Source organism: Cervus elaphus, chromosome 33 (assembly GCF_910594005.1).
Source record: "Cervus elaphus chromosome 33, mCerEla1.1, whole genome shotgun sequence".
In the NCBI taxonomy this organism is placed as follows: domain Eukaryota; kingdom Metazoa; phylum Chordata; class Mammalia; order Artiodactyla; family Cervidae; genus Cervus; species Cervus elaphus.
Genome location: NC_057847.1, coordinates 27,731,289 through 27,745,458, shown reverse-complemented (window position 1 = coordinate 27,745,458; position 14,170 = coordinate 27,731,289). Strand labels below are relative to the sequence as shown.

General features: G+C 54.0%; 1 protein-coding gene across 1 annotated transcript; it reads right to left on the bottom strand.

Annotated features, from left to right (window-relative positions):
* Positions 1 to 8,753: 8,753 nt before the first annotated feature.
* Positions 8,754 to 12,224, bottom strand: DLX2 (distal-less homeobox 2). The gene is made up of 3 exons (XM_043894890.1): positions 11,476 to 12,224; positions 10,791 to 10,975; positions 8,754 to 10,276 (listed from the first exon to the last, which is right to left on the bottom strand). The coding sequence occupies exons 1-3, from the start codon at positions 11,864 to 11,866 to the stop codon at positions 9,866 to 9,868; spliced, it is 987 nt and encodes a 328-aa protein (XP_043750825.1). The 5' UTR covers positions 11,867 to 12,224; the 3' UTR covers positions 8,754 to 9,865.
* Between the last annotated feature and the right edge of the window lie 1,946 nt (positions 12,225 to 14,170).

Below are 14,170 nucleotides of genomic sequence, written 5' to 3'. Positions count from 1 at the left end.
TTTTCCTCTTCTATAAGCCCCCAGAACCTGGAGCGCTAATGGGGGCGATGGGACCTCGGAGACCTGGATGCTGGCTGGGCAGACGATGGCAGAAGCTAAGGAGAGAGAACTGGTTTCCCTGGGTGGGATCCCGCGGGGAGGCAGGGACCTTTCTAGATTTGGTTTCCCTTGCAAGATGTGACTTTGCTAGAGGGGAGGTTTTGGCAGATTTCCTCCATGCATCCACCTCTGGTACCTCAGACGACAGACAGTGCCCAATGCCTGAAGCCACAGACAAAATCTGTTTGGTCAAGCGGATTTTAATACTTTGAGATATTAGCTTATACTAATTTAATAATCTCTTGCTAACAGTTCAAATAGAGAAATTATTAGTTTTAGCTCAACGAAGGCGGTCTTTAGTTAGGCTCTATTATAATTATAAGCGGTTGTACTTTTAAAAAATGTTAATCTCAATATAGGCCTAATTAATGCTGCCTTGTTACTGACAAGTAGTTCATCAAATATCTGATTCAAAGATTTTCATAATGAGTACATTAATTAAACTATGAATAATCTAAAGGTGGTTATATTTAAACAATACCTCATTATAATGATTAAATACTGATTTTGAATATTATGTCTTAACAATTGTCACTTAGAAAACACAACCTTTCCTTATGTATGAGTCTGTAATGGCAAAATGCAATTTTGGGATTTTTTCCCCCTTGTTCAAAAAATGTGAACCTCATTTTAAAACACTTCTGAAATAGGTTACACACAGCTTAATGATTATCAAAATGACTCTTTTCTGCAAAAAAAGACCCCAAAGTGCGCGTACAGCTGCAAACCCAAGAGGGTCAGCATCATTTCACTGTATTCTCTTCTTGATTACAAGCCGGGCCCATCAAACACAACATAATTACAGTAATTTCAGGTTTATTTATTCTAATGCAGTTTCCCCATCTCTCTGGTAATTATGAGCAATTTTTTCGCCCAGGGAATCTTTTTGCATTAACAAAAGAGATAACGCACTGAAAGCCAAATTTGCTGTGCATTGAGAAAAGGAAAAAAAAAAAAATCAAATAGGTGCGAGCTGCCATCTCTGCAATTCTCCGGTACCGGAGCCGGCAAATTGCTTGCAGGTGTATGGAACAAGCTTGTCAATGGCCGGGCCTCCAAATTAGCAAATGCACAGCATCGAAGTAATGAAGACAGACTTAGCAAAATTGCCAAACAACAGATACCTCTTTAATATCTTCTCTCACACACTCGCTCTAAAATGGGTAAGGGTGGGGTGGAGGGGCAGAAGCAACAATCCCCAGCCCCCTCCTCCCTGGTCTTGGGTTTCATAAGCCTGGGACTTTGTGGTCCCACAAGTTGTGGTCTAATTGTGAAAGAAACATTCTCCTAAATCTAAGCAATATTTTTAAATACAAAATTGAAAATATGTTTATAATTCCCAACTTTCCTTCATTGCTTAGTATGTTTCATTTTTCTTTCTTTGTTTCTTTTTGCGCTATGCAGCAGGCTGGGTCAGATGGCGCTCCACCTTTCTCTATTCTGCACTAGTTTTAAGAGCCACAAAAAAGTTTTAGAATTTCCTCTACCTGCATGCTGAGAAGTATGAGTTTATTCTTAGAGTCATCTGATGTAGAAAATAACCAAATCTCTCCCCTTGAAGAAATCATCCATTTCTGTCACCTAAGGAAAGGCAGGTCTGGGAGCTGGATGTAAAACCCGAGATACGCGATCCCAAGAAAAAGTGGGAGGAAAGAAGCAATCCCGGCCCCTAGTTATATATTTTTATCTTGCTACCCATGACTTGCAGTCTATATCTTTAAAAAAAAGATTTCAAAATTCTCTGTCTTTTGTCATCTCACTGCCTGGGTTAAACATCCCTAAATCAGAGGCTAAAGCGAACTTTTCTGCTCTTCATCCCTCATGGCCATAGAAATCTCTATCAAATGCAGAGAGTAAGGGTCTCTCTCTCTCATGACTCGAAGAAACCCTCCTTCCGTCCCAGCTCCACAACAAACCCCAATTCCGTGTTGGCTGGCAAACGGTTCTAAAGGGTATTTTACCCAGGCTCAAGAAACTGTCACCCCCCACCCACTTCTTTCCTTACCCCCGCCCTCATTCCCCAACCTTCAGGGATTAACACTTCCTGAAACATCAAGTGTTTTTATAAAAAGGAAAAAAAATAATCCTGACATAGCTGACAAGAAGTTTTGATGGAAGAATTAGCTGGTGCATACATAATCACTCCCCCACCCTCCTACTCCCGGAGTGGGAGCCGCTGCGGCGGGTGCAGCTCAGCCTTCCAACCCTCTGAAAAATGAAACCGGTTTCCACCCTTACCTTCTTCAGTGTCAATTTCAGACAATCTGGACACAATCTTTGCTACATCAAATCAAAAGGGTCGAAGGCGGCTTTTGGCTGGGAGAATGACAGGAAAGAAAAGGCAAAAATGAAAAAAAAAAAAAAACAACAAAAAAGAAAAACAGGAAATACAAAACCGACCAAAGCAGAGCAAAACAAAACCAGAAAACCAAAAAGAATCCCCCAGCCCCATCCTCCTATCCTGATGTAAAGAGTGGAAAGAGGTCCCCAGGACCAGGAGCCTGCGAGCGCCGGAGGCTTTTTGCAGCGCTGCGCTTGCAGAATAGGACTGAAAATTTCGGCTATATAGCCTCTGTCTTTATAGCTGATGAAAAAAATTGCAGATTATTAGCATAAATGTTTACTCTTCATTACGCTGATGACATTGTGCACTCGAGATCTTGGTAATCTTTGGGAAAATTATGAGTAATTTTTAAAAATTTTAAAGCAGCAGCAGTTACCATGCAATTCAGGCTAATTCTGCGTAGGCTCCGAACGGATATAATTATCGAGGAGTCAAGATGTTATGCTAAAAACTATGCATTGATATTCCCATTTATTATGTACATACAACTTTGACAATGTTGATGCTTGAAATAGCAGGAAATTGTCTTGCGCAAAAATTACAGTCCATATTAGGACATCTGAAATTGCGAAGAATTATATAGTAATTGCAGGCTTTCAGATGGGAGAGCCAGAATGCTCAAACTAGTGCAAATGTGGATAAAATTACAGATCAGAGCAAAAATTAGGGAAAAAGGGGGTCTGGGATTTTTCAGGTTGGCTATAGGATTCCGGAAGTGTCTAATGCCACATGATTGCTGCAGCTTTAGGGGAAACATTCATGCCTCAAATAGCGCCTTGGCCAGGGTGGCTTTAATTGAATTTCTTGGGCTTTTTCTTTTAATAGGGGCAAATGAGAAAATTGGCCACCCAAGGCAAATTTTCACTGTTTTCCCCTGAACGCGCCGCGAAAAGAATCCCTTTTCCCGCGTGCCTGCTGGCCCTAGCTGAGATGCCCGTGAGGCCGGGGCCCCGACCCTAAATGTGGTAACTGGGCAAGAAAGTGCCTGAGCCGGATGCCCACCTCCTCCCAACATTTATTCGTTTTTTCTTTCCAGTTCTCTCTTCTTTCCTTAGGCCCCTTTCCCAGATTCTTGCAAACCCCCTCCAGAGCGCAGCCAGGTAGGGCCCTGGAAATCTGCAGGCCGAGTCCAGGGGGCGGGAGGTGGGTTGCGGGGGTAGCTGGCTGAGGAACTGATGTGAGGCGATCATCACACCAGGACAGAGTGCCGCCTGGTGCCGGCGGGCACGAGCCTGTTTCGGAAGCTCTAGGACGGGGCAAGGGAAGGCTCTGAGGATCCTCGGGGCCCGCCCCGCGACCTCCTTGGCGTTCCTTTGATCTCCACGGTGGAGAGATAGCCCCCCCCCCCCCCCCCCCCCAGCACTCGTTCCGGTTCGGGCGGCGCTCCTCTCGGGCACTGAGACAGCCTGCGACTTTAAGAAGCCAAGGGCAGTGCTGCCAGGAGACGGGGCGGGGCGGGGGCGGGGGTTGCGGCGGCTCCCGCCGGGAGAGAGGCCACCCGGGAACCCGAACGCCTCTCGGAGCAGCCCGCACTCCGTCGGGTTCCAGGGCCAGAAGTCGCCATTGTTCCGTGAGCGACGATTTCATGTCTAGGGTATCTGAGCCTCCTGGACGACAAAAGGAGGGTAGGAGCGCGAGTACGCAAAGCCCGCCATGTTTGTTCCGTGCGGGCCCCAGTCGGCCCGCTGCGATCACCCTGGCGCACTCCGGCTTCTATCCCGCCCTCTCCCTCGCCTTTTCTCCTTCCCGGGAGTCCTAACCCTTTGGCCCGCAGCCCTGGCCCGCCACGGAGAGCCTTTCTCCACCTTCTCGGGCTCCGCGCCCAGCCTTCAATTCCCCTGCTTCCGCCCTCCAGCTCTCAGCGCTGGCGGAACCCGACCCGGGACGCAGACAGTGACACCAGGACTCCTGAGGATTCCCCCCCAACAACCCTCCCTCCCAAAAAAGGGCCTTCGGGGACTCCCGGCAGTGCTGCGCAGCCAGCCCACGGCTAAGATGCTGCAGTGTTGGCGGTCTGGCCCGACCCGGAGGACCGAGAGGAGCCAAGGCGGCCGGGGAAAGAAAGGTCTATTGAGAGATTCTGCCTGCGTTCTCACGTGCAGGCGGAGTGGCTGCTCCTCCGAGACCTGCCTGCCTGCGCCTTTCTTTTCGAGAAACACAGCTTTTCCCCCGCCCCGCCCGAGCCCAGGCCCCGGGGTGGAATGTAACATCTTGTAATGTGGCAATCACTGCCAAACCCGTCCCCTCCAGGGGAACTCCCGGCAGGGGGGCCTCGGAGGGTTGTGGGGGCCTCTGCATCCGCCCACGCAGTTGAGTTTGCGGGGGGCGGATGGGAGGCTGGGCAGCGGGTTAGGCCTGTGTGGGGGCGGCGGGGGCAGATCCCAGAAGGGGAAGGCGGCTTCCCTGGGGCGGTTTTGGGTATCTCGACCCTGTGAGAGCCACAGTCTCGGGCGATCCTGGTTAGACCCGGCCAGGGGCCCGAGTAATCAAGACTGCAGCAGCGGGCTTCCTTGGTGGTCCAGTGGCTAAGACTCCCGGCTCCCAATGCAGGGGGCCGGGTTCGACCCCTAGTCAGGGACTGCAGTGAAGAGTTTATTGGAAAAAAAAAAAAAGACTGCAGGATCGCATCCTACCCACCGGCTTACGGGGACACCAAAGTCAAATGCAAAGGGACCACTATTTAAGGAGGAAGAGCGATTCTGTGGTTTCATGCTTGAAGAGGTTTCTGACCCTAAATAGGCTCAAGGCACTGGTGGTCGCTGTCCCCTAACGGGAAAAGACCCGGCGTGTGAAACTTTTCAGCGAGTGCATGGGACGGGGACGGGGAAGGGGGTGTTTTGGGGAGGGCTGAGTTGCTTCTGGGTTTTTACAGAAGGACGTCAGTAAGGACATCTCTCTGAGGGGGCTTCCTGCTCCTGGACATCATTCTCCTTCCTGGGACCTTTTAACAGTGGGGAAACCATCGGACCACTTCCTAACTCCTCTCTTTACCCCCTCTTTTCCGCCTGCTTCCCCCCACTTCTAGGAAAGAACTGTTTGTAAACAAAACTCTAGTCTTCCAGCACTCTCTCCGCCCCCGCCAAACCTGATACTTCCCCCAAACTCGCCCCACAAGTCTCGGAAATCCTTACACAGGACGGATATTCACAATTTTCACAAGTAATCCTGAAAGAAGGCGGAGGGGAAGCCTCCTAAACGATCCCACATTGCAGCCGCGCTGATTAGGCCTGGGATCCGTTCCCTTTCTCTCCCCCCCCCCTCCCCCCCATACCAGCCTGGGAGCGGCGGGAATTTGGGGCAGTGGGTGGGGTGTGTGTATACTCCCGAGAAGCACCCGGGGCGGGGTGGCCCGCGGCGGGGCGCGTGCAGGGCACGGGTTGGCGGGGGCTGTTGGCAGAGGTGGCGGGGGGATGCGAGGAGCAGGGGACTCAGGAGCGCCCGGAGTGCCTGCAGTGGGAGTTGGAACGCAGTGCCGGTGCTCGGCCGGAGTTCCGAGCGACCCTGCCGGGTGTGTGTGTGTAGCGGAGGGCGTCGGGCACCCCTCACTCTTGGGCTTCCCTCCCCCTGCTTCCCAGCGCTTGTCATATCCTGTCTCTGGCCTGATATTTCACGAGAGCAAATGGAAGGGGATTACAATGAAGATTTATGTGTGTTTCGAGCGGGGCTGGTTTCCCAGTGTAGGGAGCCGGGATCGCCACTTCCCATTTCCATTTTTCATTCGCGCTTTGGGGAGCGCAGTCGGGCGCGGGGGGGAGGCTGTCTGCGCGGCGGCGGGCTGATCACAGGGCTCCGCGTCTCCCGGCGGGCCGCGAGACTGGGAGAAGGCCTCGCCAGCGCGTCGCCCCCGGCGGGGCTGGAGCCGCCCCCGCCTCCCCGCAACCCGGCTTTGTTTCTCCCTCCACTCACCCCTCCTCCTCCCCACCCCCTTACTTCTGGGACCCCGGTGCATCCTTTGCTTTCCCTCCTCTTTGCCCTTCTCCGGGTCTGCGGAAACGCCCCCTTCCTCTGGCCCCTGCACCCTTGTGCTCTCTGCTTCAAGGGCTTCCCGGGAAAAGGCACGCCGTGGCCCGGCCCGACCCCGCCGCCGCCGGGTGCCAGGTTGGGTGACTCCGGCGAGTCTGCGGAGCCGCGGCCCACCCCGGAGCTGGGGCCGCCCGCCCTCCCGGCTCCCAGGCTCGCTCATGCCAAGGCCTGTTGCGTGATTCCAACTTGGGCTGACATTCCCTGCCCCGGGCGCTCCGGCGTAGGCCTCTTAATCATCTTGTCTGCTGCAGATCCTCGACACCAGCCAATTTACTGCCCCGTCTCTCCTCGCTGGTTTCAGGAGGGGGAGGGGAGTGCGCGCAAAGGAGGGGAGGGCATAGTCAACCGCAGAAAGAAGGCTGGCACCAGCTACTGGCACTCAAAGAAAGCCACAGAATGTGGCGGTGGGGGGCGGGGGGAGGGAGGGTAGCAGGAATGGGGGTCTGCTAGGCGCCGATTGCTTAGGGAAGTCAGAATCGTGGGGTCAATGAGCTTCATCTCGGGCCTTCCCAGCCCAGAAAAACAATGCAGGAATGCAAACGGACACTTGACTGAGTAGCCTCCCCGCCTTCCCCAGAGCCCCAGCTCCGTGGACCATGCTCTGTTGTAAATCAGATTCGATACAGGCCTCAAATCAATCTGGTCAGAAAAGTCAAGATTCTTCTCAGGGATGCCTAGAAGGTCACCCTTGTCCCACATTTGTTTTTTTGGCAGAGATTAGTTGGGGACACACAACAAGGATGGCCTAGCAGAGAGGAGGCCTGAATCTGGCAAGGAGGGCTGTCTGATTTGCCCCCAGCCTCCTCTCCAGTAGACACTGACCGCTTCAGAGGGGATGGCTAAGGTTCAGGTTCTCATATAGGAAGGGGCCAGTGCTCTCGCAGCCTTAGAATGCAGTTCTCCCACACAAGGTGAAGTTGGAAAGGACTCTGGGTAAAACTCTGGACCTCATAATTGCAGGCAAAAGTAAAACCTCACGGTTTGGAGGCATTGGGGTAAAACTATGCTGTGCTGTGCTAAGTCGTTTCAGTCGTGTCTGACTCTCTGCAACCCTATGGACTGCAGCCTGCCAGGCTCCTCTCTCCATGGGATTCTCCAGGCAAGAATATGGGAGTGGGTTGCCATGCCCTCCTCCAGGGGATCTTCCCGACCCAGAGATTGAACTCACCTCTCTTATGACTCCTGCATTGGCAGGTGGATTCTTTACCACTGGCGCCACCTGGGAAGCCCATATACTACTATACTGCTAAGCAAAGTTTTACTGAGCGTTGACCATGTGCCACACACTGTTACATCATTGCCTGGTTAAATGCTCACAACTCTGACATAGCTATTATCTATTTCATCTTATAGATCTGCAAAAAGCACGGAAGTTTAAGTGGGTAGCCTAAAGTCACCCAGTGATTGAAGTCAAGAAGTTTCCAAGTGTAGGCCTTAGTGCTTTCAAGGAAAAACAAAACAAACTTGTAGTTCTGCAAATTTTTAGGTCTGCATTATACACGTACCCCGGGCCGTTGAAGGGAATGCCAGGAATTAGGGTCACTTCCAAAGCTGGACAGTAGCTGTGTGGGACCCAAGGTGGAAAGCAGAGCTGAATCACGCTTGGACCTTACCTGTCCGAGATGGTGAGGTGGAGCATCTGTGGATGGTGCCGATTCCACAGCAATTTGCATCGGTCTCCGTGGGAACGTGCATGAATTTGTGTCGGTGTGATTCGTATGTGATAGTATGGATGTGCTTGTGAGAGGCATAGTGTGTGACTGCGTGTGTGCTAGCGCAGCCCTGGGTGCCCGTGGTGGCCCCGCATTCCCAGTCTCCTGAGAGCCTGGGTGACTCACTCAGTTCTGCAGTCGGTCAGCCCCAGAAGAGCTGCAGGGCAAACGTACGGGAGGGTCCGAAGTAGGGGTCTGACCCGGCTTCGGCAGGTTCCCCGCGGCGGCGGCCTGAGTGTAGCGCCCGGCCAGCACCGCGGGCGCGGGGGCGGCTGAGACCGCCCAGACGCGGGGCTGTGGCGCTGGCGCCGGCGCCGGAGGGGCCGGGCGGCGCTGAGTGACTCACCGCGCCGAGAGCTGGCGAACCTCGAGCCGGGACTCGCATGCGGGCAGAGCGGGAGCCCTCGCGGCGGCCCTGCGCTGAGTGCTCCTGTCCTCGCCTCGTCGCCCCTCACCGCAGCTCGCAGCCTCGGATGGATGTCAATGACACTGTCACTCTTGACCCACCCAGTTCCCCCCCAGCGGCAGCTCGAGCTTCCAGGTTGTGACACCAAGGAAAAAGTGCACACATCCAATGAAAACAATAATTTATTTAAATAATCTCTTCATATTGTAAAATCAACATTAAGAGCATGTTGTTTTCATAATAAATAACCCCAAAATACCTTTCATTTCAAGGACAAAGACTTTAGGAAAAGATAAATCCAAATCAGTAGCTTAAACTGAGAAAATCTTTCAAAGGAAAAAGAAAACGGAGGGGTGCTGAGGTCACTGCTAAACCGCAGTTTTCACAAGTGGGGGTTTACAAAAAAATGTCTGAAAAGATGAGTATGTTTATACGAATAAATCAGTGGGAAAATCTGCACAGACACGTTTATTTACAAACGCTATGTCCAAGTCCAGGCTAATAATCCTGAATAGGTTTTAAAAAAGATAATTTAAACACATTTTTTTTTTTGCAGTGTCCACATATTAAAAAATCGTTTTTCCCCAACATCAAAATGAGGTCATCCGCAAAGGCACCTAAACTTTTAAAAAAATAAAAATAAAAAAACTCCACTGGTGAAGGATGAGGAGAGAGCTAAGGGAGGGAGGGGAGCGTTCCTGGGAGGAGAGCTAAGTCGGGGGAGGGACTCGGGCTCCAAGTGCTGGCAACAGCCGGGCAGAAAAAAAAGCGGCGGGCCGTCGGGGTCAAGGGGGCTTGGGGGGGCGGGGCGGGGTTGGGCAGGCAGGCAGGACCCGGGAGGTCAATAACCCCAGAGGACAGGAGCTGAGCCTGGGGGCGGGCGAGGAGAAAGGAGCCTCAGAGGGCCGGGGCAGCCTCTCGGGCGGGGGAGGCGTCCCTCTCCGGGACTCAACTCGCGGCCCGCGGCGAAAACGGCGCCGGGCTGCCTCGCCGGGCGGGGAGGGGAGGGGAAGCTAGTCTGAGGCGGGGCTCGGGTCGGCGAGGCCGCCGTGGCAGGGTTTCTCTCGCGGATGCCGGGTTTCTCGGCGAGGAGCCCGGCGCGTGAGAACACGCCTTCCAGTCCCCGAGGGTAGCAGGGCCTGGGGGCAGGCCATCTCGGGCCGCCACCTCCGCGAGTGGCGGGTGGCATCCTCGGGCCGGACGGAAGGACCCTCTGGCTCTGGGGACGAGCAATGAGGATAACTGGTCTTTGCACTCAGTCTCTGGCGCGGTCTCCGGGGGTTAGAAGATCGTTCCGGCGCTCACCGGGGCGCCCCCGCCGCCACCGTGGTGGTGATGATGGTGGTGGTGAGGTTGCGGGGTTTGCGTCGGGTGCAGCAGCGGCGCGGCGGCCTGCAGGTGCGAAGCGGAGCCGGAGGCCTGGTGGTACCACGGGTAGTTGCCCAGGAACGCCGAGGCCGCGCTGCTCGGGCTGGAGCCGGAGCTGCCCGCCCCGCTGCCGCCGCTGCCCGGGCCGCCGCCGCCGCCCCCCATCCGCTGCGGCGCGCCGAAGTCCCAGGAGGCCGGCGCCGAGGCCGGCGGCGAAGCACAAGGCGGCGAGGCGCTGGCCCCCGGGTGCTGCTCCGAAGGGATCTCACCGCTTTTCCACATCTTCTTGAACTTGGATCGACGGTTCTGGAACCAGATTTTGACCTTTGTGGAAAAGGGACCTGAGCATTAGTGGAGGAAACTCGGCCTGGGATAGGGGAAGAGAGGAAACTTAGGAAGACCGTCGCTAAGGGGCGCGGGGTGGGGGTGGGGTGGGTTGTCAGCCTGGGCAGGTAACGGGATCACGTGCTGCGGCCTCGGAGGCTCTGTCAGTTCCTAGGAGCGGTATACTCAAAACAATAACAACAAACCGAGACAGCCGATGTGTGTGCATTGAGACTGATGGTGACCGCGGAGGGGGTCAGGAGGGCCAAATGTTGTACCCGCTTAATCAGCAGTGCGCAGAAGGACAACTTGGCACGGGATTTCTGCCCACACTGGCACTTCCATCACATCACCTGGGGGATTTCAGCTTCGGGCGTAAAAGGTTAGGCTGGCCAAGGCGCGGCCTCGAAATCCTTAAAATTACTTAAAAAAAAACCATAGTCCTCAACCTGCCTGCTTCCCGGCCATCCCAGGCCAGTGCCCTCCTCATGCCTTCCAGGCCGTGAACCCTCACCTGAGTCTGGGTGAGGCCCAGGGACGCCGCCAGCTCAGCTCTCTCGGGAAGTGCCAGGTATTGAGTCTTTTGGAAACGCCGCTGAAGAGCCGCCAGCTGGAAACTGGAGTAGATGGTTCGAGGTTTCCGGACTTTCTTTGGCTTCCCGTTTACTATCCGGATTTCAGGCTCGAGGTCTTCCTTCTCTGCAATGAAATGGAATCGTGAGGAAATATGCAACCGTAGGAGCCCACGAGTGCCCGCCCGCAGGGAGAGTAAAGTGGAGCTTTGCCTAAGCCGGGAGGCGGGTTATTGGAGACGCTGCTCTGCGCTCTGGCGCAACTTTGCAACGCGCGGACCCACGCCGCCAACGAACTCGGGAGCTGGCCCCTCCTGGGAAGGAAGACCGGCGCAAACCTTGGAGAGAGAAGCAGCAGGCAGTAGGGAAATGAGGCTACCGTGAGGCAAGCACATCGGCTGACGAGGCCGCCTGGTGCCACCACCTGAGGTCCCACCACCTGAGGGACGTATCCGGTGACCCTCGGCCGATTGAAGATTTAGGAGGGTAAAGGGCGCGAGGCGAGCAGGGAGCAAGCAATGTGAAAGGCCAGGGCTCCAGATGATCCCGCCCCAAACATTTTTATCCGCCCCCCTCCCCCCAGTAACTAGACCGATTTGGCACCCGTGATGCCAACTTTAAACATACCAGGTTCGTTGTTGGCCGGGGACGAACTGGTCCCGTAGGGCGCGTAAGAGGTGTAGGCGGCGGTGTAGCCCAGATCGTAGCCGCTCTTGGCTGAATACGGGACGTTGTTGAGGCCGCTGGCGTGGTACTGGTAGGAACCCATGTGCGCGTAGGGCGAGCCGCCGCCGCCGCCGCCCGCCGGGTGTTGCTGGTTGGTGTAGTAGCTGCTGTCGGTAGCTGTGGACACCGGGAGAGTGGGCGACTCCTGAGGCTTGTGGAGGCTGCTGCCGTTGCTGCCGCCGGGGCCAGCGCCGCCGCCGCTCGGGGGCTGCTGGTGCTGGTGGTACGTGCTGGAGGCCGTGATCTGGGTCGAGTGCATATCAGCCACCAGACTGTCAAAGACTCCAGTCATCCTGGCCCGGGACGGCAAAGAGCAGGGGTGGCGGGCCCGAGGGGGGTAGCGAGGCGCCTCCTCCGTCTCTCCCCGTCCCCTCCAGCAGCCAATGTAATTACAGAGGGGGAGGGGGGAGGAAAACAAGAAATGTAGCAACGGTCTAGGCAACTCCTCCTCCGGGGGAGGCGATCACCGTGCACTGCTCGGGACAGCTGCCGCCGGCCGCATCCTCTCTCCGCCTCTCGGGCTGCTCGGCTCCTTGCCCAGCGCGGGCTCGGGCGGGGGGCGGGCAGCGGAGGGGGCAGGGGTGGCGGGGCCTGGCCTGGGCTCCGGGAGGAGGTGGGAGCAGGTGAGCAGCCCTGAGCGGCTTTACGATTGTCTGCGGGGCGGGCTCCTGCAGGGTGGGCATTTAACACTCATCACGTGAGCTCAGGCGACGTCACCTAGCAACGGCCAATCCGAGGCTCCCGGCCGCACGGCTTCTGGCGCCCTGGAACGCCGGACCGGGGTGGGGGGTTGGGGGGCGGTGTCACAGGGCGGGCGCTGCGGCTCCTGCGGTCGTGGGTGCAGACTGGCTGCTGCCCAAAGTGAGCGGAGAGGCTGGAGGGCGGGGGACGGTGGGGAGTCAAGGTGGCCGATGGCAGGAGAAGAGAGGGCGTGAAGGCGGAGACGGTCATTTCGCCTCTGAGGAAGAAGAAATGGGGTCTTCCCTCCCATTCTGTGTACAAGTGTCGACCAATGCCAGTGACTCCTACTTTCATGTCCGAGGTCAGCATTCAAATATTAATCGAAATAAAGCGATCCTGAGACCTCGGCCAGTTCCAGCTCCGCTTTTCCTCGAAGGGTCTGACATTTACGGTTGTCAGCCCCTAGACACTTGATTTAAATTAACCATAATACCTGCTTCCTAACCAACCCAGAGGGATATTAAGACAATACGGTAATATTTAGTAAACTATTTTCTTTGTTCCTTGAGAGAAAAGCTATATAAATTCAAATATTATTGCTAATGATATATTTGAAACCATTTTCCCTTTATACTTTTCTGACACAGCGAGACTCTGAGTAATTACGTGTATTTGATGGCTAATTGACAACCAAAACATGATCCCGGTGATTTCCTCTCTAGGTTGGAAAGCTAGACCAGACTGATCACATGGCCTTTCAAGTTCATTGCAACTCTAAATTCCATATTTTTACGAAAAAAGAAATGGGATAATACTTTGGTGAGAGTGTTGTCTTGATATTACAAATCTTGGTAAACTTACGGAAACAAAAGTTTTATCTCATGTACTTAGGACTTTTTAAAGTTATTTTCATCTCAGGATCCTATTTGATCCTATCGTTGCAATTTATTTTTCTTTTAAATCTGGTAGCGACTTCTTCCGTATCTGTTTCCTCGTGGTTGGAAATCACGGGCCCGGTGTTGAGGGACACTCGCCTGCACGGGACTCCGCAGTTCCTGCCTTGTGGCGCCACCTGGTGGAGGTGATCGTGATTGCGGCGCACCCAGTAGACAGTCTAATGACGCCGAGGCGCCAGCCTCTGAAACCCCCCAAAAGAACAAAATAGTAATTAAAAGCCACAAAATTGTTCTAGTGCGTGCCATCTGAAGCACCCCGTCCTAAAGACATAACAGGTCGCTGAAAGAACTTGTTACAACAACTGCCTAATGGAAAACAAGTTGATACTTTGAAAAATATCTTTGGTTTTCTTCCTCAGAAAAAGCAAGTGTGTAATTAAAACTCCAGCATCCACAGAGCTCACTCTCCGCGGAATAGTGAGGAAGGTAATCCGCCTTCAAATCTGCCTGGATTTAATTCCCAGCCGTCCTTTTGGTTACAAAAGGCCCCTAGATGGAGAAGGGTGAGCAGGTTTAGAAAGCCTTGGGAGATGGGGCTCACCACTGGGGCGCAACTTGCTGCTTTGGGGGCTCCAGTCACAAACTTAACCTCTTGATAGGTAATGAAGATTGCTTTTTGGTGTCTTCATACCACATGACGAATCTTTCTGTCATCACAGTGGTAGCTGTTTTGACCCAAGATAGAAACTTGTTTTCCTATTGAAAATGAAACACAAAAGATCCAATTTCCATAGTCTTGACTCTCTCTGTTCCTTTGTTCCCACCAGACTTTTTCATGGTGGCAAGTGTGTTGAATTTTATTACCCGTGAGAACCTGCATTAATGGCATGAAGTCTAGGTCAGCTGAGATCTGGAAAATGGCATCTTCCTGGAAGGAAATATGACCCCAGTTCCCCTTTAACTGGAAAACAAGGGATTTGTGTGTGTGGGAGAAAAGACCAGAGGCAATGAGCAAAGAG

Coding starts and splice junctions, on each gene's coding strand:
- DLX2 (XM_043894890.1), bottom strand. CDS start 11,866: ATGACTGGAGTCTTTGACAGTCTGGTGGCTGATATGCACTCGACCCAG. Junction 10,976..11,475: donor CCCGGCCAACAACGAACCTG/GTATGTTTAAAG, acceptor ATTTCATTGCAG/AGAAGGAAGACCTCGAGCCT. Junction 10,277..10,790: donor TGGGCCTCACCCAGACTCAG/GTGAGGGTTCAC, acceptor TTTTCCACAAAG/GTCAAAATCTGGTTCCAGAA.